The sequence below is a fragment of the Dermochelys coriacea genome, chromosome 1, assembly GCF_009764565.3.
Source record: "Dermochelys coriacea isolate rDerCor1 chromosome 1, rDerCor1.pri.v4, whole genome shotgun sequence".
In the NCBI taxonomy this organism is placed as follows: Eukaryota; Metazoa; Chordata; order Testudines; family Dermochelyidae; genus Dermochelys; species Dermochelys coriacea.
The window spans coordinates 321,887,098-321,913,701 of NC_050068.2; the positions used below are offsets into that span (position 1 = coordinate 321,887,098).

Consider the following 26,604-nt stretch of genomic DNA (forward strand, 5'->3'; position numbering starts at 1 on the left):
CTGATACATATGAAAAAGGTTAATTAAAACTGAATACTGATGTGCTGAGCACTAAGCACTGATATGCTGTACTTGTAGTTAATGTAATTAATTACTGAACTTTAAAAGTTTCTTTTGTTACCTCATTAATAAGCTATCACTCCTTAATGTTAACTAATTAATGTAAATCAGTATATAGCAGCGGATATGAAGGACTGATCCTAGGAAATGAAATCAATGGTTATGGTTGGCATTTTCCAAGGGGCTTATAGGATTGAAGTACCCAGTGCCCACTGAAAGTGAACAGGAATTGGGTTGGGTGCCTGTAATGGTTCTCTGAGTACCCAGGACTGTGAATCACATTGCTACCCCCAAGCCTCCAGCATGTGGGAGCCTTGTTTATACTTATCTGGCCGTCAGCTCCCTCATACCACCAGACTGTTAGTTACCCAAGCACTCTTCTCTGGGCAATGCTAGCCCTTACTCTGCCTTGCAGGTTAACAATAGGTACACCGCAGTCCCAACCCCCTTTGAAATATTCCCCTGTAGCAGGCCAGCCCCTTCGCCACTGAACACCAGTCTGCTGTCCCGAAAAGAACTGTGTACATAGCTTGTCTCATTCAACCGAGGATCTGCACCCTCCTTAATATTGCAGCAGTTAGATACATTTATAGTGAAAACAAAAAATATTTATTACCAAAGATTCTAGAGATAGTGAGTAAGGATAATGGAAACAAAGATTACATATAAAACAAAATCATAACATGTTTTCTAGAAACTAAACTGAAGTTAACAGGGTAACCTCCAGCCTAAAGAAGTTTCTCTCACCCTCAAAGTCCTCTATAGAGTTTAAACGAAGGCTGGGTGTGATCCCATTTCCATGAATGTCACCACACTGTCCATTTACTTTCCAGGTGCAGGATCAAGGAATGTCTTCTTTGCTTTCTACATATATCCCCAAAGTTCATTGTCTGTACTCAGAATCAGGATTACCACCCATGGCTTTTTATTCCTGGGTGCTCTTTCCTGTTGATTTTACATTTCTCTGTTGACTTGGTATGTAAATATCTATCCACTGTGTTAGCTTACAAGGCTTAATTTATATTGCAACCAAGAGACAGGTGAATAAACATTTCTTGTCTGACAGAAAACCTTTTTGTCAACACTTCCTTGATACAGTCTTTAAATATATATTCAGTACACATACATAATTCCTTACATAGTATCTGCACATATACTTCAGAACAATATTAATGACCTATGTGAGCCTGTCTTTCGTTTAAGATGTCACATGACATTCTTTGGTGAACCAAAATGTACATACCAGAATCAGGACATTCCTGTAATCCCTTTGGCTCGCTGGCATAAGAGGTTCTTTGGTCACAGTGCTTCAATCCCCTAGGCTCTGTTGAAAATCCCAGCCCAAACTGATTGAATAGTTCTTACAGTAATCATTTTTCGTGAGTAGTTAAGAGCTCTCTCTACAAAGCTAAACTAGGCTAAGCATGTGTTTAAGAGCTCTGCTGAATAGGTATGGACTGAAGGGCTTTGCTGAAACAGGGCCTAAAGGAAGAATTTAGCCATTACTATTTACTCCATCGACAGCATGTTAATGTAAGTGTGCAGAAGGTGAATTAGATCAGGACAAATAGAAACTCCAAATGTATTTGTATGTGGTGGTCTAATCCAAAAGAGAGCAGATGAGCTGTCATATGCAAAATTCTTCAGCTTTACAGCAGTTGCAAGAGCTAACTGGGGTTACAACAACAGTCTATCTATCAGCTATAATAGCATTTCAGTAAGGAATTTAAAATCCAATTTGTTTACAACTAGATGACAAAACAAATATTATAATTCTTGTTCTTTTTACTGTGTTGCTGTTGCTGTGTGACAATCTTGTAGTAAGATAATGAAATCTATATGCACCAGCATTTAGTAAACCGTAAGAGTCGAGACGGAGCCATGAAAGAAATGAAAAAGAAAATTAATCCTCCTCCATCTGTTTGTCTGAAAGAAAGGCATGTGTCACCTATTATTTAGCTCATACTCCAAAAGCGTTCCGTTTCTATTTGTTCTTTTATAAGCAGTTTTGATTGAATTTGGTAGCCAAGTGTACAGGCTTCTGTGATTTTCGTCTTCTCGGAGATTACACACTAATAAGGCCAATAATTGACAATGTTATTCAGCGATTTTTGCTGAAAAAGTAAACATGGAAAGAAAAGAGTTTTCTTTGGAGAGAGGTGTCTCCAGTGATAGCTGTGAATTACTAACTAAATGGAAGCACTGCTAGTGCATTTAGTTGAGACGGCCACTTAAATTGGTTAGGAAGCAGAGCAGTTTGTCTTTTTTCCGGAACGGGCTTTTATATTGACATTGAGAACACATGCAGATTTCTCTGTGTCAATTACTGAAAATAAATGTAAACATCCGGGAAAAATGTCAAATGAACTTGAACATGTTTTGTTAGGTAATTTCAGGACAGTAAAATCCAACTCTTCTAAAATGCAGCTGACTTAAGATTGGACAATTAATAATATCTCTTTGTAAGGTGTATCCAATATAACATGGCTCATGAAAAATCTCTACAGCTTATACAAACATTGGGCCATATTTTCTCCTCTTTTCTGGTAAGTGGAGGGGAGCCAAAAAGCTTGCCAAGAGATACGAAAAAGGGGGAGCCACTCTGCCAGATCTCTATGGGTTTGCGTCTCTGGGATTTTGCAGGGCAGGAGGCTGTGAAATCGGAGAGCAGCTGCATTACACAGCATCCTCTGCTGATAATACTGTGGGTATAAACATTAACTTCTGCAATATCCCTTTCTGGACACAGAAGGGGGTGTAGTTAATGGGAGAATAGCAGCTGAGGGAACCATTCTGCCAGTTACAAGGTAGTCATGGCAGAAATGATGTTCTAAAGGGCCTCTGTATATCTCTGCTAGTTTAAGGAGGGAAAAACATCCTGCCTGTTCTAGAAGTGATGGTGTTAGGTAGCCCTGTCCTACAAAAAGAATGGCAAGGAGGGAATTCTACGAGTTGAAACTCACAGAATTTCTGCTCCTAACCAAAAAGAAAAGAAGTACTTGTGGAACCTTAGAGACTAACTAAGTCTCTAAGCCACAAGTACTCCTTTTCTTTTTGCGAATACAGACTAACACGGCTGCTACTCTGAAACCTGCTTCTAACCAGTATTTCCACACATAAGAGAATATATGGCTCACTGGTAGGAAAACTGACAAGATGGCCTATAGAACAAAAAGTCCTGTAGTTTCCATGATTTAATTTTATAATTATATAAAATGACTAGGTGTATATAGGGATAACAGAGACCTTCTTGTAATGCTTACTGAGTAAATGCACATGCTTTTATTTGATATTTACAGCTGAAAATGCACTATGTGATGCTAAATATTACAAACAGCTTTACAAAGAGAGGTACACAATTATTAACCCCATTTTATGAAGTGAATATCTGAAGCACAGAAAGGTTAAACTGACTTGCTCAAGGATAGAAAACAAGTCAATATCAGTACCAAGATTAGAAAGTAGGTCTCCTGACCGTAAGACCCTTGCATAATGCACTATATAAATATACTCAGTTTTTGCTAAAAGGGTTCTGTATTATGTTCAATAGCTTGAGAAACAATATTACAATTGCTGAACTCAATTCATTAGTATCTGTGAAATATAGAAGTGTTATCTCATCTTAATATGACTTAGGGCCAGTAAAAATTGCTGATAGGAAAATTAGAAAGACATTTCAGAAAGGCAAGGTGAGTGAGTAATATCTTTTATTGGACCAACTTCTGTTAGTGAGAAAGAAGCTTCTGAGCTTACTCAGAGTTCTTCTTCATCTCTAGGAAACTTAGGCCGTCTACACTACAAATTTACATCAGTGTAACTAGATTGCTCAGAGTGTTAAAAATCCACACCCCTGAGCGACACAGTTATACCGACCTAACCTGCACTGTCAACAGCATGATGTCGTTGGGAGGGCATACAAAGGGATCTCACAAAACTGGGTGACTAGGCAACAAAATAGCAGATGAAAGTCAATGTTGATAAATGCACAGAAATGCACATTGGAAAACATAATCCCCAATATAAAATGATAAGGTCTAAATTAATTTTCACCACTCAAGAAAGAGATTTTGAAGTCAATGTGGATGGTTCTCTGAAAACATCCACTCAATGCACAGTAGCAGTCCAAAAAGCTAACAGAATGTTGGGAATTATTAAGAAAGGAATAGATAATAAGACAGAAAATATCATATTGCCTCTATATAAATCAATGGTGTGCCCATATCTTGAATACTGCATGCATATGTGGTGGCCCCCATCTCAAAAAAGAGGTATTGGAATTGGAAAAGGTTCAGAAAAGGGCAACAAAAATGATTAGGGTATGGAGCAGCTTCCATGTGAGAGGAGATTAATAAAACTGAGTTTTTTCAGCTTGGAAAAGAGACAACTTTTACTGGGGGATATGATAGAGATCTATCAAATCATGACTGGTATGGAGAAAGTAAATAAGGAAGTGTTATTTACTCCTCATAACACAAGAACTAGGGATCACCAAATGAAATAAACAGCAGGTTTAAAACAAAGAAAAGGAAGTATTTCTTCACACAACACACAGTCAATCTGTGGAACTTTTTGCAAGAGGATGTTGTGAAAGCCAGGATCAGCGTAGATGGTGTCCTCTGTTTGCCAGAAGCTGGGAATGGGTGACAGAGGATGGATCACTTGATGATTACATGTTCTGTTCATTCCCTCTGATGCACCTGACATTGGCTACTGTCAGATGACAAGATACTGGGCTAGATGGACCTTTAGTCTGACACAGTATGGGTGTTCTTATGTAAGCTACCACCTCTCGCGAAGGTGGAGTACCTATGCCAATGACAGAAGCTCTCCCGTCAGCATAGGAGTGTCTTCACTGAACAGCAGCTGCACCGCTGCAGTGTTCTAAGTGTAGACCTGCCCATAAATTAATCACTTTGTGAAAAGTGTTCACCCATCGGTGATGTATGGTATATTTTAGTCTTTTCCTACTCATGCCTATCACAACATATGGTTTCAGAGTAGCAGCCGTGTTAGTCTGTATTCGCAAAAAGAAAAGGAGTACTTGTGGCACCTTAGAGACTAACAAATTTATTTGAGCATAAGCTTTCGTGAGCATCCGATGAAGTGAGCTGTAGCTCACGAAAGCTTATGCTCTAATAAATTTGTTAGTCTCTAAGGTGCCACAAGTACTCCTTTTCTTTTTACAACATATGGTGTACTTCATCCAGTGCAGTAAATGCACCAATAGCAACTATGTGGGTGAAAGCAGACAGTCACTATGCTCTCAAATGAACACACACACAGAAAAACGGTAAACGACAAAAACACCACAGTCCTCATTCTCTGAGGAAACCTGCACAACCACCAGAACCTCTATCACCAATCTTATTTCTCTAATATCCTAATTTTTTTTCTCTAATATCAAATGGATGCTCAAAATCTTTGAAAAGTAAATATCTAAAATAGGAAACATTATTTAAAATGTCCACAGGAATAGAAATTCTTTCTCAGAATTAAAAACCATAAACAAAGGAAGTAAAATGTCAAATTCTTTCATTACAGTAGCACATTTCATGACCTACAATATATCACTTATTGGTAAGGGATCATGCTGCCACAAGGGAAATTGTAGCACACACTCAGCAAAACTGCAATAGGACAAGACAGCATGCTTGCAGCATCAGTAAAACATTAATTTAGTCTACTTAAGATGACTGGAACCACTCCAAACATGTCACATCATTTACTTTTGAACATTCTGTTGAGATAGCAGGGCTGTATTACAGAGTAGGAAAGCCACAATAGTCCACTTGCTGATTCATGCTGTTAAATCATGCTGTTATAACACTATATTTATGCTGCTATCACTCTACTTTACAATGGGGGTCTTCATTATGGTCAGAGCTAGAAGAATAGAGTGGAAGATGAACTACATGTCAGGAAGAAACAACACTTGTTTGTCTGCATTCAAATATATGAAGACTACACTTCTGCTTAAATCAATTCTATCAATAAAGAAGAGTTAGAGTTTAAAATATAATCCTATGTGATTATATCTGAATGATTACTCAAAGCTACGTAGTTTTGCCTAGCCAAAGATTTAGCTATTTATCTCCTAAGGATGACATTACAGTTAACACTGTGACAGAGATACCCTTTTTTTGATCCTAAGAGGTTATATATGGCTGGATTCTTTACTTCTTGGAGAACTGTGTTATAGATCTTTCTAGCGCATCTTATGGGGTACCTCTTCAGCAATTTTATCTCGCAGCTGTCATCCAAAGACTTCAGAATAACTGACAGAATCTGAGCAGCAGAGAGAGATAGTTAATCATTCCCTTTTATAATTTCACCCACTTGACAAGAGGAAAAAGTCTTTTGGTGTTAGTGAAGGAACTAAAAAATCATAAAAGAAGATAAAAGACAAGACAAGACAACCTTGTATCTTCACAGTCAAACTTTGATAGCTCTAGATTTCTATGACTGCTCTGATATAAAATGTGTGACTTAGCTTACTGCAGCACTAAGAATCAAAGGATGTGCTCCCAGAAATCTTAGCATCACATAAGAGAGTACTGCACCAGTGTGGACACAGAAACTTGAATGTTATTTCACAGTGTGGCCTTCATGTGATCCAGGTTACAAATGTAGGTGCAGATTGTGACAGACTAACAAGATATGAACAAACCATGGAATTAAGATAAGGTTTACTGAGTTAAATTAAATGTTGATGAGTTAAGGTTAACATCCTTGGGGTACATTAGATTAAAATGCAATTGTGTACATGTTATTGTGGAACTGAATGGGGGTGGGGGAGAGATGTCCTCACTTATCAGCCTTTGAAGCCTCCCCAAAGAGATATGCATATGCTAGTTCAAACTGGATTCTCTAGAGACCCACTGACAAAGAAAATACTTTCGGATAAGAAGTGAGTTTAGGCTGACTCAGGACCCTCTTCCTGATCCAGCAAATGGACAGGACCTCTGGCCCACGGAGGGCCTCAATCCTTCCGGAGGATTGGAAGGACTTGGCCTACTGAGACCTCATAAGACCATGTGCTTGTTCTGAGCTGAAGCTCTGATGAACTTGTAACTTCAAAGAAACTCCCAGGGTTGGGTGCTGCATGGTAGGTTCTTTCATTGCTTTTAATGTGTTTTCTTTGTAATGCTTTATATCTTAAGAATAAAGTAGGCTTGCCTAGAAAATCCTGTGTGGTAACTTACATCTGTAAAAATCATTCTGTTACCAGTCTCTGAAGAGAAAGCAAGCAGGTCTGCTTAGGTAGATTGTATTGCTAGGAAATACACAGTGAAGGCAAGGAACTGTCCAGCCTGGACATACCCTGGTCAGAAGGGAGAGAGATGTCGCTCTCCACCCAGGAGAGGCAACTGCTGGGGAGCTGGACACCTGAGAGTGGATGCCCTTGCTGGACCACTGAGGGAAAATACAGGTGCTGCTGCTCTGAATTGTGACAAAGATAGAGAAGGTTTGTAGCCTGGATCAAACCTGTGGGAAGTGTCCATAATAGCCCTTACAAACATGTTAAGGACAATTAGTTAATTATGCAATCAGTATATTAAAGGTAAAATCTAGTGAAGAGAAGCTCTAAAACTGAACTGATTTTCTTCAAACTTGGTTTGAATCTTAGCTTTCAAGGAGGCAAATTAATTAGCGTATGTAATACCATTGTCTTCAGATTAGGTCTTCTCTTCAGTGGTGTAACTGACTTTAATTTAGTGAACAATTCGGTTGACGGGTCACAGAAGGAACAGAATCCAGCTTAGCTGCCCTTAACTTCATAGAGCCAACATAGCCTAAAAGAGTAAAAAGTAGTAAAAACTTTTTTTTTTTTGCAAAAATAAAACAGATGATTGACGACATGCAGAAAGTGGACACTCTGAGCAATGGTTATTGTTCAAAGTAGAAGTAAACTTTAAGTGATTTGTCAAAGGAGATACAATGAATTAGTGGTGGGGGGGAACAGAACCCAGATTTCAATTTCCCACCCCCTGCTTCAACCACTAGATAATACTGCTCACATACTACAAATGCTAGACTACATACAAAGCTCCAGGCAACGTTCTATCCCCTTTTCTAACTTAGGCCTAGTAATTTTTTTCTAAATTCATGTAATCATTTCAATATACTGTAACATTCTGCAATATTGAATCCCTAACCTCTCAGATGTTGCAATAGCTCCCAATTCATTCTGCAATCGGTTTAAATTCATGATAATGGCTAAATTACCTAACAACATATTTTCAGATCACTTGGAATGTTTCTCAGGTTAGACTCAAATTTATTTTGTTTCTAATCCCCCTCCCCAATATTTTTATACAAATGGGCATTACCATACCATATTAAAATACCTTTCTATTTCTCACTCTTCCTGCATTTGCCATTTTACTTTATTCTTGACTTTATAACTGTAGTTACTATCCAGTACATCTTGAACATAACTTTCAGCTGCATTAGCTTCAACCTAATATGTTGGCTCTCTGATATTTTGGCATAGCTTTTCTACGGTTAACATCTTCTTTAATGTGGTATTTTAATAGATGTCCTAAGGCATAACTGTTCTTTTTTTTCTAATCTATTTTTTAACATAACATATTCTCTATTTTAGCACTGGGATAAGGTTACATATTAATATGGAATGGAACTGATTTTTTGTTTTTACAAAAAGTTAATTTACATCAATGTAATCCAGGGTTTGTAAGGGGGGGTTATGAACAAACATCTTAACTGTACTCCAAAATGTCAGTTTTCATTAAAAAAGTAACTTATTCTCTTACTGTTACGATTGTGAAGAAAACCTTCAAAATGTGAAGTGAGTGGCTATGTCTTCACTGCAAAAAGGTATGTTTTTACATCAAACTTGTATCTCAACTAAAAGACACCTTTTTGCAGTGAAGATGTAGCCTGTGGCTGATGCAGAGACATCCAGCAGAATTTGCAGAGAGCTTGAAATGATAAATTTGTGTTTTGAACTGACTCATTCAAAAGGTTGCTAATTCAGAGGCCAATGGTAGTACTTTAATATAATCATCTAACTATTTAAATGCTCAAAACATGTCAGAAAGGGAAAGAATTATCACATTATGAAGTTTTACATTAGCATTTCTCAAAGAGGGGCAGGGAAGGGGGAAGGTTTGGGGCACAATTTGAGATATATTGGTCTTTAACAGAGGGATAGCATGTATGGGGTAGGATGGCCAGGAATCTGGTTTCTGACTGGAAAGTCTGGTCAAAAGGGGTGCCTGATGGTATCCAGTCAGATCTAATGACTGGACACCCAAAGTCTGGTTACTGTGGGCAGGGAATGTACTGAGTCATCACCTGCGCCAGCCCCTACTTAGCCAGGGACACCTCCTATCTGCATCGGGCAGCTGCAGCTCCCAGCCCTGGCTCTGCAGATGATTCCCTCCCAACCCATGCAGGGAGAGGGGAAAAATAGTGAGTGACAGAAGGAGGGCAAAAGAGGAGTGAACGGGGGGCGGGGTGAGTCCTCAGGGGGAAGGAGAGGTTCTGGAACTCCTGTTGGAGTGTCTGGTTTTTAATTATTACCAAGTTGGCAACCCTAATATGGGGTGGGAGGAGGGATAAGGGGTTATCACAATTGGTTTCATTTTCTAAAGAGGACTCAGCCACCTTTAAAAAGTGGCCAACATGAAGATATCAAGGTACACAATTTTATATTCTATTCTATTCTATTTTCATTTGGTGGAAGATCCTCCCACCAGCTGAGACAGCCTTAGTGCAGCACATTCTGAACCCATCAATTATATATGGAGGAATAGCAATCCTTAATTCATCTCCATTGTATCTGAGAAGCTAAATTAGGTGGGACTGAATATCATTCCAGAGTAACACAAAGAGAGGGCAGTTCATCCTGTGCCTGGATTTGACTGGGGGAGAGGGTACTTGATTTTAATATTAACTGAAGAGACTAGTAGTTTAATACTTTGATTATTAAATTACTTAGTACTACGTTTATAAAACTATTTTACAAATAGCAGCTACAGGACCTTTGCTGGTGCTATTTCCCCATGTCAAAAACAGTTTTAAAGGCTGGTCTTCATGACGGGGAGATTGACGCTGCTGTAATTGATGCAGCAGGGATCGATTTAGTAGTCTAGTGAAGACCTGCTAAATTGATGGCAGAGCAGTCTCCGGTCGACCCTGGTACTCCAGCTCTCCGAGAATAGTAAGGGAAGTCGATCGTAGAACGTCTCCTGTTGATGCAGCACAGTGAAGACACTGAGGTAATTCGACCTAAGGTTTGACGACTCCAGCTACATTATTCACGTAGCTGAAGTAGCGTAACTTAGGTCAACTTACCCCTGTAGTGAAGACAAGCTCTAAAATGCCAAAATCTTTCATCTTACCATATAGAAAAATCAGAAAAATGGAAGAGGGAAAAATAAAGAAAAGAGTCCAGTGATTGGGAGACAAGAGACACTGAGGGAGGTGCTTAGAAACTATTGAAAATCAGGGAGATGCCTAAATGTAATCATGAAATTACAGTCCCAGTTTCTATGTCCAGCTCTTACACTCACTTATTGAAGAGCCTTGGAAGCCTGTGCCTTAGGTTCTTCATCTGTAAAACGGGGATAATATAGCTAAGACATCTTAGTAATGTGTTCCAAAATCTACAGATGAAAAGGATTTTTCATTTTGATGCTCATTTATAGGACTTTTATTTTACTGACTTAATATCCAAAGTGAATGCACCTTGAAAGGAAGTATGATTTTATTTATTTAACAGTGTTTCTCCCCCACGAATCCTGAGGACCTACTTAAATTCTTCCAAGGAGCTATACATTCTCCCCTTACTATCTAATTTAACTGTAGACTGTAACATCTAGTAAAACCAATAAGAGTCTAACATTTATCAAACAGCTCAGCTGAATCAAAAATGAAAGGTTCACTTAATGCCAACCAGAGACCTTGAGGAATATCAAGGGAACACTTTATGGATGAATGAACAAAAATGATTCTTTATTCTGTGTTCCAGTTACAAATGCTTGCTACACAAATAACCTTCTTTACACATATTGCACTCTATCAAAATATTTTTCAACTAACTCTTTTTACTAGAACAAGCAAAATTACAATTGTATTTATATTATCTAAAATGTAGTTTTATAATTAGAAGTTATACTGAACTATAACTCTAGCATCCTAGTAAAATCATGGTTATAAATTGTCAATAGATATATTATTTTTCTTTTTTTAAACATATAATAAAGGACTACTTAAGTATATTAGGCCCAAACTACATTTTTCAATGTTGTACAACCTTCTCTTAACAGATCTGCTCATTATATTCATATATTTAATGAGAAAGCTTGTCAAATATTTTCCCCCATTAGTTTGCTTTTATTCCTCTTTGTCTGTAATATTGTCTTAGAAACTTACAAATACATTTTATTTCCCAAATCAATTTAATCCTATCCTTATTGGTAAAACATCGGTTTGCAAGTTGTAGAACTGCATGGTATTTTCACATATCTGTTTGTACAACAGCATCATAGATGGTATCTGCCTATTTCTGTGAACAGGGTTCGTTTATAAATGTAGCCTCCCCTTCAGTTTCTGTAGTAGAACACTACAAAACTGTAGGACTTCTATACATGCTAGCTGCTGTACTAGTACTTTAAAATTCTCAGCACCAGAGATGTATCTTGTGAATGTGGAGGAAGGAATTTGAAAACAAACACAGATGTATACATGTGCCATCTGCAGTAACAGCATGTCTATAGTATTCTTTTCATATGGGACCAACATTAAAAGCAGCATTTTCTATTACAGCAGGGCAATAGTAGCACTATAGCTAAGACCAAGTTTCTGTTTCAAGTTGACTCTTATAAGAGCAAAAAAATCAGCATGGTTACTCAGATTGCATTGAAATTAGGTGTACCTAATACAGGATTCTTAGTGATCCAAATTTGGGGCCAAGAGGTTTGCAAGATAAAGCCTATGGAAAAAAGAGGAGTTTTTCTTATAGTTGAGAGATACTTGCAATCTTTTTTTGTTCACAAATAGAGATCAAATAAGAGCACAGATCATCTCACCAGAGCATCCAGTGCTTGAGGGTTAACCCAACAAAGTGTATGGCACCCACTAGCCCCTTGGGGGAAATCAAATTAAAAAGTTATTTGCAAAAGACTTTACTTCTTCCATTTAGAGAGTCAAAAACTTTGCGCATTAAGTGCTGCACTAAAAGAATTACACTGTGCATATGCAGAGAAAGGCTAATTATCTGGAAGGGAGGCTAACTAACTTGGGGGGAGGGATAGTTGAGCATTGGCCTGCTAAACCCAGGGTTGTGAGCTCAATCCTTGAGGGGGTCATTTAGGGATCTGGGGCAAAAACTGGGGATTGGTCCCACTTTGAGCAGGGGGTTGGACTAGATGACCTCCTAAGGTCCCTTCCAACCCTGATATTCTATGATTCTATGGAAAACAATCTTTGTCAAAGGTTCTGAGTAGCTCTGATGGAATGTCATGATCATCAAACCCAAGCTTTATACCAACTACCGAGAATTCAAATCCAACAGAGGACAGATATCTGCAATAATAATAATAAAAAAAAGCAGGCATATTGCTCCTCTCTTTATCAAGCCCCTTTATCAAGGGGGGATTTTTACTTCTGGAGAAATGTAATCTGATTACAACAGAATATTCAGAAGGCACTGAAACTATTTTTGGAAAAAAATAAACTACAGGAGAAAATGCTTCCTGCGAGGGGAGGGTAATTGAGGTGGAAGAGTAAGCAGGAATGGGCATTAGGGGCTGAGGATCAGGTATTGGGAGAGGATGGGGACTAGTTGGAAATTAGGAAGGGGGGCATACGGGTGCGTGACAGGAAGACTGAGGGAGAGTAAGGACAGGAGTGCTTGTCAGCTCCACATTCCCCTCTCTGGATATGTGCAACGATCTGGGGGCTCCCAGTCCATCTGCCAGTGTCACCCCAGCCCCTCTATGATTATTACCTAGCCATAGTAACATATCAACTGCAATCCAGGGGAGAATTACAGCTGTTTAAATGATAAATTTCTACCAACAAATATTTCTCTGTTTAAAATACTAGGAAATGAAATGGCAAAAAAACTTCATTAGCACAGAGTTAAGGCTGCTGGGAATAATGTAGCTTGTGCCCTTCTAGAATAGTGAGTTCAACAAAACTCAAACCTCTGAAAACCAAGCTATAACAGAGTTAAGGTAAACACTCACCAACCTTAACTACCTTATTTCAGTGATGCCTCAATATGCCCCTACCACACACACTGCCACTCTAGCTTTTCACTGTAACTGACAGATGCTATCTGCACTTGCCCTATTTTCAAACACGGAGCCTAATCCCCCGACAGAATACTACACTTGGAAAATTTAACAACCGCTTCGTACCCTTTTACAAGCCCTTCACACATGCACACAGGATACCACCTAAACCTATACTTTCCCCTACCCATCATTAAATCCACACTCTGCTCTCATATCGCACCTCACTACTGAAAATACGCATGGCAAAATGACCCCAGTGCCCGGCTACTGACACAATCTACACAATTCTGAACTGAAATGATACAGACTACTCAAAGTGTGTATGCACCTCTTTCTTTTGAGATCCAGATCTCCCCATATCACAATCACGCCTCTTCCAAGCTGCTCCAGCTTACTCCTCCATCATTCAATACAGCCACACTTAACACAGTGAATGCAGCTGGAGTTGCATGCAGGTAATTCGCATTGGCAATTGCCAGTTCCAGTGGGGCAGAGTTAGGATTGTGTGGGCATTTACCCTAACTTGGACTTTTGCAGAACTTGATATTCTAGAAAGGCATGAGCTATCATCAGGCAACTTTAATTCTGTTAATGAAGGTTGGTATTTTTTGCCATTTAGTATATAATACAGAGCTCATGAGATATATCTATATTTTTGGTTTTATAGTCTAACTAGCAGCACATGTGTAATTAGAATAGTCAACTGATAAAGTTGTTTGATCTAAAGTAGTTGATGGCAAAATGAATAGCTAGCTTGTAATCTTTATTGCTAACTATGCCCATTTTGCATATTGTAAAAGCAAATATTAATTCTTTTAGAAACTGCCTGGCTTCAACTTAGTCTTCATCACTGCTTGTAATCCTTGAAGTCACAGAGGTGCCATCCAATAAAGATAATAAAGAGATATTAATGTAGCTGGGTGCCCAGACAGAATCACAGATGAGTATTTAACAGAAAGAAATTAATCAAGAGTGATAATGTAATAAAAAATGTCAAAGTTTTTAGCTTTTTGACAGGTTCATTGGGTGATACTCATGTACTGGTTGGTATAAGGTATATTATTAATGAATTATTTGGTGTTACAGAACACAGCATTGCTAATAACCAGAAATGGTTCCTTCTCTCTAGAAACAGATTCAGAATACAAATATGTTTTGTAAAAGAAAAATGTATCAGTGTTTACTTCAGCAAAATGTAACAGTTGTTCCTTAATGACCTTATGCCTGCATCTCTTGTGAACTCATCAGAATGCAAGCAACTGAGAACTCAAGTCACTAAAAATATTGTTAACTATGAAATTTTCTTTAAAACCAAAATGATTAAATTCCATTCAATCAAGGCCAGTTTGTGCCCTACTCCCTCCCTGCTACATCTGGGGCTTTTTGTTCTGTGTCAGATCATTCAAACTCTAAAAGGACAACCTTGGACAAATATAATCAAGTAAAGGACACTATGCCACATTAAACATGTTGCAATTAAAATAAAATAATTATTGAAGACAACAGATAAAAACACTTCAGTTAGCACAAATTTCATTATGCACTTTCCATTTATAAAATTGAGAAAGGATTCCTGGGGCAAGTAGCAAAAGCTGACCCATGACACTGCAAGGCTAATGGAGTTGACCTAATCACATTCAAAATATACAAGTTTCAAAGAGTGAACAAGAATCTGCATTATATCAAACTTCTAAACACTGCATTATATATAACATTATAGATGGAGTTACTATAAGATGGGTGCATAACTGGTTGGAAAATCATCCTCAGAGAGTAGTTATCAGTGATTCACAGTCATGCTGGAAGGGCACATTGAGTGGGGTTCCACAGGGATAAGTTCTGGTTCTGTTCCATATCTTCATCAAAGATCGAGACAATGGCATAGAGTACACTTAAAGTTTGCATACTATACCAAGATGGGAAGGGTTGAAATTCAAAATGATCTAGACAAACTGGAGAAATGGTTTGAAGTAAACAGAAAGAAATTCAATAAGGACAAATGCAAAGTACTCCACTTAGGAAGGAACAATCAGTTGCACCCATACAAAATGGGAAATGACTGCCTAGCAAGGAGGGCTGCAGAAAGGGATCTGGGAGTCGTAGTGGATCACAAGTTAAATACGAGTCAACAGTGTAACCCGGTTGCAATAAAAGTAAACATCATTCTCGGATGTACTAGCAGAAGCGTTGTAAGCAAGACACAAGAAGTAACTCTTCTGCTCTATGCCCACACTGATTAGGCCTCAACTGGAGATTTGTGTCCAGTTGTGGGCACCACATTTCAGGATGGATGTGGACAAATTGGAGAGAGTCCAGAGAAGAGCAACAATAATTGTTAAAGGTCTAGAAAACGTGGCAATTGAAGGAGTGAAGATTGAAAAAATTGGGTTTGTTTACTCTGAAGAAGAGAAGACTGAGTGAGGACATGATAACAGTTTTCAAGTACATAAAAGGTTGTTATAAAGAGGAGGGAGAAAAATTCTTCTGCTTAACCTCTGAGGATACGACAAGAAGCAATGGGCTTAATTTGCAGCAAAGGTGATTTATGTTGTACATTAGGAAAAACTTCCTAACTGTCAGGGTGGTTAAGCATTGCCTAGGGAGACTGTGGAATCTTCATCATTGGAGATTTTAAAGAACAGGTTGGACAAACACCTATCAGGGATGGTCTAATACTTAGTCCTGCCTTGAGTGCAGGGGACTGGACTTGATGATCTCCCGAAGTCCCTTTCAGTCCTATGATTCTATGTATGAAACTGAAGATTTACAGGACTACAATGTTAGGATCATAGCATTAGTAAGGTAAAGTGAGTCTTAGAAAAGAATTCTTAGTAAGTTACTGTTACTGGGTGACCTCTAAAGTCCTTAAATACACATTATACTGCACAAGCTCTGTCCTTCGCAGTCCTTTATGTTTTCTTCCTGAATAAACTTTGACACTGAAGATGCTATAACTGCAGTTATTCAGAGAAAAGGGAGTAGTATGCAAGTGATATACTTTTGAGGTTGCTATGTTATGGTGATTATCTAATTAGTTACTGCATGAAGTGAATAGTAATGGCAGCATTTAAAACAAATCAATAAAATACATCCAATCAATTCTTGGCAAGAGTATACATATGTTCAGTATAGGTTTACAGAATAACCGTAAAAATTCTGCCTGAACAGAATGTTTTCCTTTGGCTAAAATGCAGTAAAAGCTTACTGAAAACAAAATCCTTTGAGTGTCCATTTAATTCGAGTCCAAAGACAAAGCTAATACAATTTTTTAAAAATTAATAGCGAAGAGTGAGATTTTGAAATGCACTTAGGCACCTAATTCCCATTAAAAGTTAATGGCAGCTAAACACCTTAAAACCATTTGTGCTTTTGAAAATAGTCTCTTAAATTAATAAAGTAAATGCCAGATTCACATCTTCTCTACCAAAATACTTTTATCCAAACCCGGAGAAGATTATTTCTTTACACACCCACAAAGAGACGACGAGACAAAGGGAAGACAAATCTAGAAATGCAGTAAACATCCTATTCCTTTTCAAGCTGAAATACAGTAAAAATCCACTAGACTAATCTGAGATTCCTACTAATCTATAAACCTCCAGCCACCAAAGCTGCTCAGAGAAGCTGACATGGTGATGAAGTTCACAAGACCCGATATCTTGTGAAACGTCAATATCCATCTGCATGAAGCTTGTGATACACTAGTCCAAAAGCTCCTAACCCAACTTTCTACTTTGGGTTTCTTACAGTACCTTGGTCTGGATGTGAACATAAAAATCTAAGGACTCCCTCCTATCTTAGTCAAATAACTTCCACCTCCCGGAGAGAATGAGAACTCAGGAGGAAGTGCCATCAACATGTGGATGACACCCAGCACTAGATTTACTCTAAACGTAAAACCTGAACAGCATCACAGCCTTTCTCAATGCCGAGCCAAAAATTAGCAACTGTATGAAAATACTTAGCGTAAGCTGAACCTAGGCAAGTTTGAAGGAATGCTGGTAAAGACGACGGAAGGGTCATGAAGAATTTAGCCACCCTACAGCATCCCCCTCTATTGAGGTCCTCAGACCTCAGAATTAAGTTGTTCTGGAATCTTCTGTGGCAAAAAAAGGCCATTTTATTTGTGGCTGGCCAGAAGATTACACACATCCTACTGGAGAAAGATCTGACTACAGTGATCCATGAATTTGTTACTGAAGCGACACCCTCTGAAAAACTCTAGCTGGTACAAATACAGAAGCCTATCTGCTAAATTAGGTTGCTACGAACATATCACCATAGTCCTCTGCTCTCTGCAATAGCTCCCTATGGAAAATGGAGTTCCATTCAGTGTTTCTTTCCTAAAAATCAAAGACCTCTAGGGCAGTGCTTCTCAAGCTATCTGATGTGGGGGACCAGCATTTTTTTTTTCCAATGTGCACGCAGACCAGCAGCCGATGGCTCGCGGACAGGCACCGGTCCACGCACCACCACTTTGAGTAGCACTGCTCTAGGGAACTGGTCCTAGGTACTTCAGAGTTTCCTTCAGTCTCCATGATAATAACTTCTATAAAAACTCCATCCACAAAATCACTGACAAAAGAGAGGAGGATTTGAGAATATAAGAATCAGAACTTTTACTAAGACAAGACAGGATTAAAATGATCTGTAAATTGTATTAAGGATGAATGATTGATTTAGTCAAAATTCTCCTAGGCCCCCAAAGCCAAATGTTTCTAAGATTCCAGAATAGTAAATCAACTGCTTCCTTTACCTCTGACTGTAGGTGCTCTTTGGACTCTTCCCCCTTATCTGAGCAGTGCTCTTTAAGAGCACTGCCAGCTGAATCTGTCCTCCTGAAGGATTATCCATTGGGTTCAAATTCATTTTATCTGACAGATGCTCTTGGAAAGGGTAGGAGGGATCTTGAATGCAAAGGAGTTTTTCCAGTGCTGTATACTCTGTGGCTCAAGTCACAGGGAAGCAAAATACCAGAGTTCTAATGTATGTGAAGTGTGACCAACAAAGCTGAAATGAGACAATACTGGGTCTTCCTATCTAGATGATGTAACCAGAGGAACTGTGAGCACAGTACGCTCTTCCCCATCAGAGAATCATCGTAAGAGACTGGGACACCTAACAGCTCTCTACAGATAAATCTGCTAGGAATGGGTACTAAAAGGACTAGTGCCTACATTGCAGATACCTTAAGACTACAAAGATGAGAAGATAAAAAATGATAAAGATAAAAAGAGACATCAGACATATAAAAAGGAGATGGTAAGCTACCCTTCCGATCCAATGCTTCCATTGATTATTATCACAGTTTAATTGGTTGTCTGAAATGTGTGAAAGATGGTCAAAAGGTTACTAACTTACTAAATAAAAGTGATGTTGAAAGAAAGCACAGAATTCACTCAAAGGAAGGATGTAAACTGACTCTGTCTAGATTAAAAACTGGTGATTAAAGGTTTCTGTAAAGCCGGTGAGGTTACAGAATTGTTACATCGAAAGACCAAAATGCTCTTAAGAAGAGTGTAAGCATCCACATACGGAATGTTAGGTACTTATTTTGATGGGACAAGGTTTTCACTCTGTTTGAACATTTTTTGTTTTTGGTTGGGGGGAGGGGGTGGGGAGAGCACAGTTGGCACAGTTTATTATGTATTCCAGGGAGCATTAACTGCACCACCCTTATGGTCATCACCACATGCTGGACCTAGGGATCTACCATAAAAGTGTTCAGACTTTTACATAAATAAATAAATATGTAGCTCTTACACGATGTTTTTCACCCACAAATCCATAGGCCTGAAGGCAACATTGTGATCATCTAGTCTGACCTCCTGTATAGTTCAGGCCACAGATCTCCAAAATAATTCCTAGAGTATACCTTTTAGAAAAAATAACCAAGATTGATTTTAAAATTGTCAGTGATGAAGAATCTACCACGATCCTCGATAAATTGTTCCAGTGGTTAATCACTCTCAATATTAAAAACGTACACCTTATTTCCTGTCTGAATTTGTCTTGCTTCAACTTCCAGCCATTAGATCACGTTATACCTTTCTTTTAAAGGCGCTCGCTGGACCATTAATGTTGATTTCCAATAAGTCTTGGAGCATTGGGACAGTTCCAGAAGATTGGAAAAAAGCTAATGTCGTGCCAATTATTTGAAAAGGAAAATGGAATGAACTGGGTAGTTATAGGTCTGTCAACCTGACATCATTATTTTGCCCGGGATCAAAGTGGCTGATATGGGATTCGATTAATAATGAACTAAAAGAGTAATGTAATTAATGCAAAGCAGCATGGGTTTACAGAAAATAGATCCTGTCAAGCTAACTTGATACCCTTTTTTATGAAATTACAAGTTGGGTTGAAACAAGTAATAGTGTTGACATAATATACTTAGACTTCTGTAAGGCGTTTGAGTTGGTACCTCACACCATTTTAATTAAAACACTTGAATGATATAAAATTAACATGCCACATATTAAATGGATTAAAAACTGGCTAACTGATAGGCCTCAAACTATAACAGTAAATGGGAAATCCTCAATGAATGGGTGTGCTTCTAGTGGGGTCCCAGTTAACATTTTTATCCATGATTTGGAAAAGAACAAAATAATCACTGATAAAGTTTGCAAATGGCACAAAAATTGGGGATATGCTAAATAATGAAGAGGGCAGATCACTGATAGAGATTTGGCTCGCTTGGGAAACTGGGATACATGTAAATGTATATATTTGGGAAAAAAGAATGCAGGTCACACTTGCAGGGGGATGCTAATCTGGGAAGCAGTGATTGGAATTCTGCTCCTGGAATACCATGTTGAGTCTTGGCACCCACTATTCAAGGATGGTGATGTATTGGAGAGGGTTCAGAGAAGAGCCATATAAATGATTAAAGGATTAGAAAACATGCCTTATAGTGACAGGCTCAAGGAGCTCAATTTATGTAGCTTAAAAAAGAGAAGGTTAAGGGGTTAACTGACTACAGTCATTAAGCACCTTCATAGGGAACAAATATTTAATAACGGGCTTTTCAGTGAAGCAGAGAAAGGTCTAACACATGGCTGGTAGTTGAAGCGAGACAAATTCAGACCGGAAATAAAACAAACATTTTAACAGTGAGTAATTAACCATTGAAACAATTTACCAAGGGTTGTGGTGGATTCTCCGTCACTGACCATTTTTAAATCAATCTTGGATGTTCTTCTAAAAATTATGCTCTAGGAATTATTTTTGGGACTTTCTATGGCCTGTGTTATACAGGACAGCAAACTAGCTGATCAGCACAGTTTCTTTCTGTCTCTGGAATTTATGTCTGTCCTCTCTATTCAGATTGTAGCCAAACATTACTTTGTAAACTGTCTAGCACAACCAGCCCCGAATTTCAGTTGGGGCCTGTAGGCACTATTGGAAATCTAATAATAAGTAGTAGTATCCAGTGTTATAAATATTATTCCTACATCATAAAAAGACAAGAGATTATAAAACAAACCACTAGAAAAAAAAACAAATGCTTTTGCCATGGGGATTTTAGAGTTCAGTGCTATTGGCTTCTTGGGCCTTTTAAATGTTTTGTAACTCTTGAAGAAAAAGTCCAGTAAAAAGATATATGTATTGTGACGGGGCAAGGCCAGATGGCTATGGAAGAGTAGTCTTATTGGGATCCGGGAAGTGGGCGGGCGAAGCCCGTCCACTGCTAAAGGATCCCCCCCAGACTAAAAGGGGGATCCACAGGACCTAGATGCCCAAAAAATTCCGGGGGACAACTAATAAAATAACAGGGATAGGAGTGCGGTCAAAGGGTCAAACGAAGGGAACCGGATGGGGACACTGAGCAGAGAACCCCGGACAGCGCCCACTGCTCCTCAAAGGCGTCAAGGGAGTCAGAGGACGCCGCCCAGAGGAACTCTGCCCGGATTCGTGAACGGACCAAGGATCGGAAATAGGCCCCACAGTCACAGGAGACTCCATCGGCCAACCTCCTCACTCTGGTTTTGTAGATGGCCATTTTAGCTAGGGCCAGGAGGAGGTTGACCAGGAGATCCCGTGACTTTGTGGGGCCACGGATAGGGAGTGCATAAATGAGAAGATGAGGGGAGAAGTGCAACCAAAATCATAATAAAATATTGGTGAGGAGCCGGAATAGGGGCTGCAGCCTGGCACACTTCAGGTATACATGTGCCAGGGTATCCCTCATGCCGCAAAAGGGGCAGGTGTCTGGGATTGAAGTGAACCGCGCCAAGTACAAGCCCGTGCTCACGGCTCTGTGAAAGAGCTGCCAACTGACATCCCCGGCGGACCTTGGGATTAAGGTGGAATATAGGCTGGCCCACCAGGGCTCCTCACCCTCCAAAGGTGGCAGGAGGTCCCGCCATTTTGTATTGGGGCGGGACACGAGGGTGCGGGCGTGAAGGGTGTGGAGCACGAGCGTGTAGAGATGTTTTCTTGGTGCGGTTTGAAAGCAGACCGGCTGCATCTCGTGCATCTTCTAGTGAAGGGGTGAAGGGATCGGTTGGGTCCACGGGGCAGGGGTCCAATTAAAAGGTCCGGCGGGCCTGGGGTAGCGGGTGGGCGGGGCGTGCCCTCGTGCAGGACCTGGTCGAGATAAACCCGAGCAGCGGGCGGCAAAGCGGCCTTCACCTCCTGAAGTATGCGCCGGGGAGTACAAGGTCTGGAAAGCCCCATGCGCTGAGCGAAGGTTAGGGGATCCAGCCAGTCTCCCCGGTCATAGTCCAGGAGGTCTCCGACTCTTGTGACTTCTGCCAGGACCAACCTCTGGTGCACCGAGCGGGACTCCGCCACCTGCACACGGAGCTGGGGGTTGTGTAGCAGGGGCTCCGCGAGGAGATCTGCCCCCTCGGTGGCCGCCACGGACCTGGTCGTTGTAAAGAGTTTCCAGGTCCAGAGGAGGTCCTGGTAGAAGACCGGCAGCCCGGAGAGGTCTCGCGGAAGACCTCTCGGATGGAGATAAAGGAGCTGCCGGTCGTATCGGAGCCCTCGGAAGCGGCGCAGGAAGGCGTGCGCTAGTATGCTCCACGCTGGACTACCTGCACCATAAAGGAGCCTCTGCAGGGTCTGGAGGCAGAAGACATGGACCTGAGTGAGCAGACATTTTAGGCCCTGCCCTCCCTCCTCCAGAGTAGATGGAGAACCCCTAAAGGGACCCAGTGCAGTCCTGACCAAAAGAACTCCAGAATCGATGTCCGGAGGTTGGCCAGGAAACCCGGGGCCGGGATCAGGGTGTTGAGCCGGTACCAGAGCATGGACAGGACTAGTTGATTAAGCACCAGCGCTCTCCCTCGAAGGGAGAGGCACCGGAGTAGTCCTGTCCATTTCCGGAGCTGCTCTATCACCCCGCCCTCTAAATTCTGCCAGTTCTCCGGCGGAGAGGGATGCGTGGCAGAAAGGTAAACGCCCAGATAGAGCAGTGGACCCGTGCTCCACCGGATGGCCTGAAGCGCGGGTGGGAGGGAGCTCGCCTGCCGCCAGTCCCCTACTACCAAGCCAGAGCTCTTGACCCAGTTGACCCGCGCGGAGGAGGCTGCCGAATAGATGGCCTGGCAAGCCTCCACCCGCGCCAAGTTGCCCGGGTCCTGGACCACGAGGAGCACGTCATCAGCGTACGCCGACAGGACCAGCCGCAGCTCCGGCTCCCGCAGCACCAACCCTGTCAACCTCCTTCGGAGGAGACAGAGGAAGGGCTCGATCGCCAGAGCGTACAGCTGGCCCGAGAGGGGGCACCCTTGCCGTACTCCTCGCCCGAAGCTGACCGGTTCGGTCAGGGTCCAGTTGAGCCTGACCAGACACTCTGCGGAAGCGTACAGCACCCGGAGAAAATTCACAAACCTGGGTCCGAAGCCAAACGCCTGCAGAGTGCTCAGGAGATACCCGTGATCTACCCTGTCGAACGCCTAATCCTGATCTAAGGACAGGAGGGTGAACGACAGACCATCTCTACACTCAAGTTCCAATAGGTCCCGGACCAGATATAGGTTGTCGAAGATGCTCCGGCCCGGAACGGTGTAGGTCTGGTCTGGGTGGACCACGTCCGCCAGCACGGACCCTCGCCGCAGTGAGATGGCTTTTACCACGACTTTGTAGTCCGTGCTGAGGAGCGAGACGGGACGCCAATTTCGTAAATCGCTGAGGTCCCCCTTCTTTGGCAATAAGGCCAGCACGGCTCGCCTGCACGAAAGAGGGAGGACCCCGCTCTGCAAAGACTCGGCCCAGACGGTGACTAGGTCTGGGCCCAGGATGTCCCAGAACACGCGGTAGAACTCCACGGTCAGCCCGTCCATGCCCGGAGATTTATTGGTGGGCATGCGACGGAGGGCTTCCGAGAACTCGGCCAGAGTGAGAGGCATCTCTAGCCGGTCTCGGTTGCCCATGCTGACCGTCGGGAGCTCCTCCCAAAGCACTCTGCAAGTGTTAGGATCGGTCGGATCCAGGGAGAAAAGGCTTGCGTAGAAGGCTCTCGCCCTCCCACACATCTCCTCCGGATCCGTGATGGGGTGCCATCCTCTGCCAGTAGGCAGATGATATGTTTCTTAGCCCTCCTCTTTTTCTCCAGGGCGTAGAAGAAGCGGGAGCCGCGATCCATCTCCCCAAGGAGACGGATGCGGGATCGAACAAAGGCACCCTGGGCCCAATAGTCCTCGAAGGTCCGGAGCTCCTCCTGCTTCTCCCGGCACGCTCCGCAGAGGAGTGGATTCTCAGGGCTGGCAGCCAGACGCCTCTCCAGCTCTAAGACCTCCCGTTCCAACTGCTCTATCGCCGCATCCCTCCGTCGGCTGGCGCCCCGGGTGTAGTCACGGCAGAAGAGCCGGGCGCGCACCTTCCCTAGGTCCCACCACCGCCGCGCCGAGGGAAAGGCACGCCGCTGCCCTCGCCAGGCCAGCCAGAACTCCCGGAAGGACGCCACGAAGCCCGCATCCTCCAGCAAGCTGTTGTTAAAATGCCAATAGGCCGGCCCCGGCCTCTCCGCGCAGAGGGAGGCTGTCACGGTGGCTATATGATGGTCAGAAAAAGGGGCCGGCTGGATGCTGGAGGAGTGGGCTCGTGAAAGATGAAAGTGTGATAAATAAATGTGGTCCAACCGGGAGTGGCGCGACCGATGGCCTCCACCCAGACAAAGGTGAATGTGGAAGTGTCATCCTGGTGGTGGTCGCGCCAGACGTCCACCAGGGAGTGGTGTTCGACTATCTCCTGGAGGACGGCGACGGCGGCCGGGCTCTGCTCGGTCCCCGAGCAGTCCCGTTCCTCAAGGGTGATGTTAAAGTCCCCTCCCAGGACCAGGGACTCCTGAGGATCCAAGGTGCCGAGGAAGGCGGACGCCTGCTGATAGAATTGCAGCCGCTCCGGGCTCGCTGCTGGGGCATAGATGTTGACAAGGTTGACTACGAGCCCCTCCATGTGGACCCGGAGGTGCAGCAGGCGACCCGGCACAGCCTCGGTGACCCCCAGCACCTCGGGCCGTAGGTCGGGGGAGAACAGGGTCGCCACTCCAGCCGTACGAACTGTGAGGTGGCTAAAGTAGACCCTGTCTCCCCAATCCAGCCGCCAGCTGTCTTCGGCGGTTGGATCCGTATGGGTCTCCTGCAGGAAAACCACAGAGTACCTCCCCTCCCAAAGGAAGGAGAGCACCTGGTACCTGCGGAGACCCATCCTACAGCCACGGGTGTTCAATGTTGCGATGGTAAAGGGTGCCATGAGGAGGGCTGGGGGGGATCCTCGCCGGCAGGGATGCTCGTGGCTCCCAGTGGGCCACGCAGCAGTCTGTGACCCACCCCGTAGGTGAGTAAGGAGTCACGGAAGAGGCGGACCCGCTGGTAGGCCGCGGCGCCCTGCCTCCCGGTCCTTTTACCCTCCCCCATGAGGGCCCTTGTGGCCCGGAGGATTTGATTAAAGTCCCCCCATCGCTGGAGGGCAAGCTGTACTTTGTTGCGGGAGCCACGGACGTCTTCTAGAAACTCCCGAAACTCCTCTCGCAGCGCATGGGGGGCTGGGGTTATGGTCTGGTTACTCCCCGACGGGGCCCTTGGTACAGCCCCATGGCCCACCGAGACAGGCAGACAAGGTGCGGACCCCCGACGGGGCTCCTGATGGGTTGACCTGAATGCTGGGGCAATAGGGGGCGGCGGAGGGAGGATAGGAGCCCCTGGTAGGTTGGGACGGGTAAACACAAAGGCCGCTCCCTGGGGGTCATCTGTTGGCAAGGGGAAGGGTATAGCCCCAGGGGTGGCAATAACATCTCGGGATGTGGACGGGATAGGGACAGGGGCAGGGGCAAGGTTAGAGGTGAGATTTTGGGTGGGGAGAGGGCTCTCAGTGATGCCAGGCGCAGGCTCTATGTTGGATTTGGCAGACACGGCATCAGGGAGTGGACTCTCTTCTGTAGGGCCCTCTCCCAGGAAGGAGGTCGAATGCTCCTCCCCAACGACGGTTGCCCCTGGTGGCTCAGGTCCCGGCTGCGTGGCACTGGCCGTCGCCTCAACAGGTTCGGCGGCTCTCAGTGGGGTGCCATCTGCAGCCGGGTTTATGGAGAAGTCCAGGGGCCCCTCGGAGGTGGGAGCGGAAGCAACCGTTAGGAGGAGGGAGCATGGGGAAAGGGGGACTGGAGTGAAGTTGTCTATATCGAGGCCCGCTGGCATGGGGTCAGACCCAGGGCCTCGATCTCCTCGTATATTGATGGGAGATCAGTTTCTGCCACCCCGGGATTCTCCCCGCTGCCACCTGATGCGACTGTTGCCTCGGGGCACACTGAGGTTTCAGATGGAGCCTCGGGGGCCTTGGAGGAGAGGGACTCCCGTGGAAGGGAGATACCACCTTCCAGTGCTGCCACGTCTTCCCCAGCCGGCACCGGTGGATGGAACACACCCGTGGGTAAAGCGGAAGCCTCGGCATCAGTGCCCCCTTTCCTGGTCTTCCGGGGGGCCTCCGCATCAGATGGGAGGAGCAGAGCTCGAGCCTTCCGCTTGCCCCGCTTCCCCTGGACTAGGGCCCAGCCCTCCATGGCATCATCCGGGGGCTGGCTAGCAGGGGTTGTGTCAGGGGGCAGAAGCGATGGCTCAGGGACTCAAGGGGGTAACGGTGGGGCAGCACAAGGGAGGGAAGATTCCCCTTGGGGCAGGCCCTCTCCCATGCCCGGTGGTGTCCCTGCCACACCCTCCTCCACAGGCCCCGCCAGATTGCTCACCATTTGACAAGAACAGTAGGGGGGAAATAAATGATCTTCACTACAAAAGGTTTCCCCCCTTCCCAACTGCACCGCTCTCCTGAT

At 43.2% G+C, this 26,604-nt stretch overlaps 1 protein-coding gene across 5 annotated transcripts in view; it reads right to left on the minus strand.

Annotated features, from left to right (window-relative positions):
- Positions 1 to 26,604, minus strand: part of TBC1D22A (TBC1 domain family member 22A) — a 476,952-nt gene that overhangs the window by 31,317 nt on the left and 419,031 nt on the right. The window contains exon 13 of one of the 5 annotated variants that reach the window (XM_043496361.1): positions 5,462 to 6,345. The exons of 3 other annotated variants lie outside the window; for them this stretch is intronic. In XM_043496361.1, the coding sequence (XP_043352296.1) occupies positions 6,148 to 6,345 (198 nt within the window). In that variant the 3' untranslated portion in view covers positions 5,462 to 6,147. Of the gene's footprint in view, positions 1 to 5,461; positions 6,346 to 7,266; positions 7,501 to 26,604 lie in introns of those variants that run through there. One more of the 5 variants, XM_043496359.1, reaches the window with a different exon arrangement.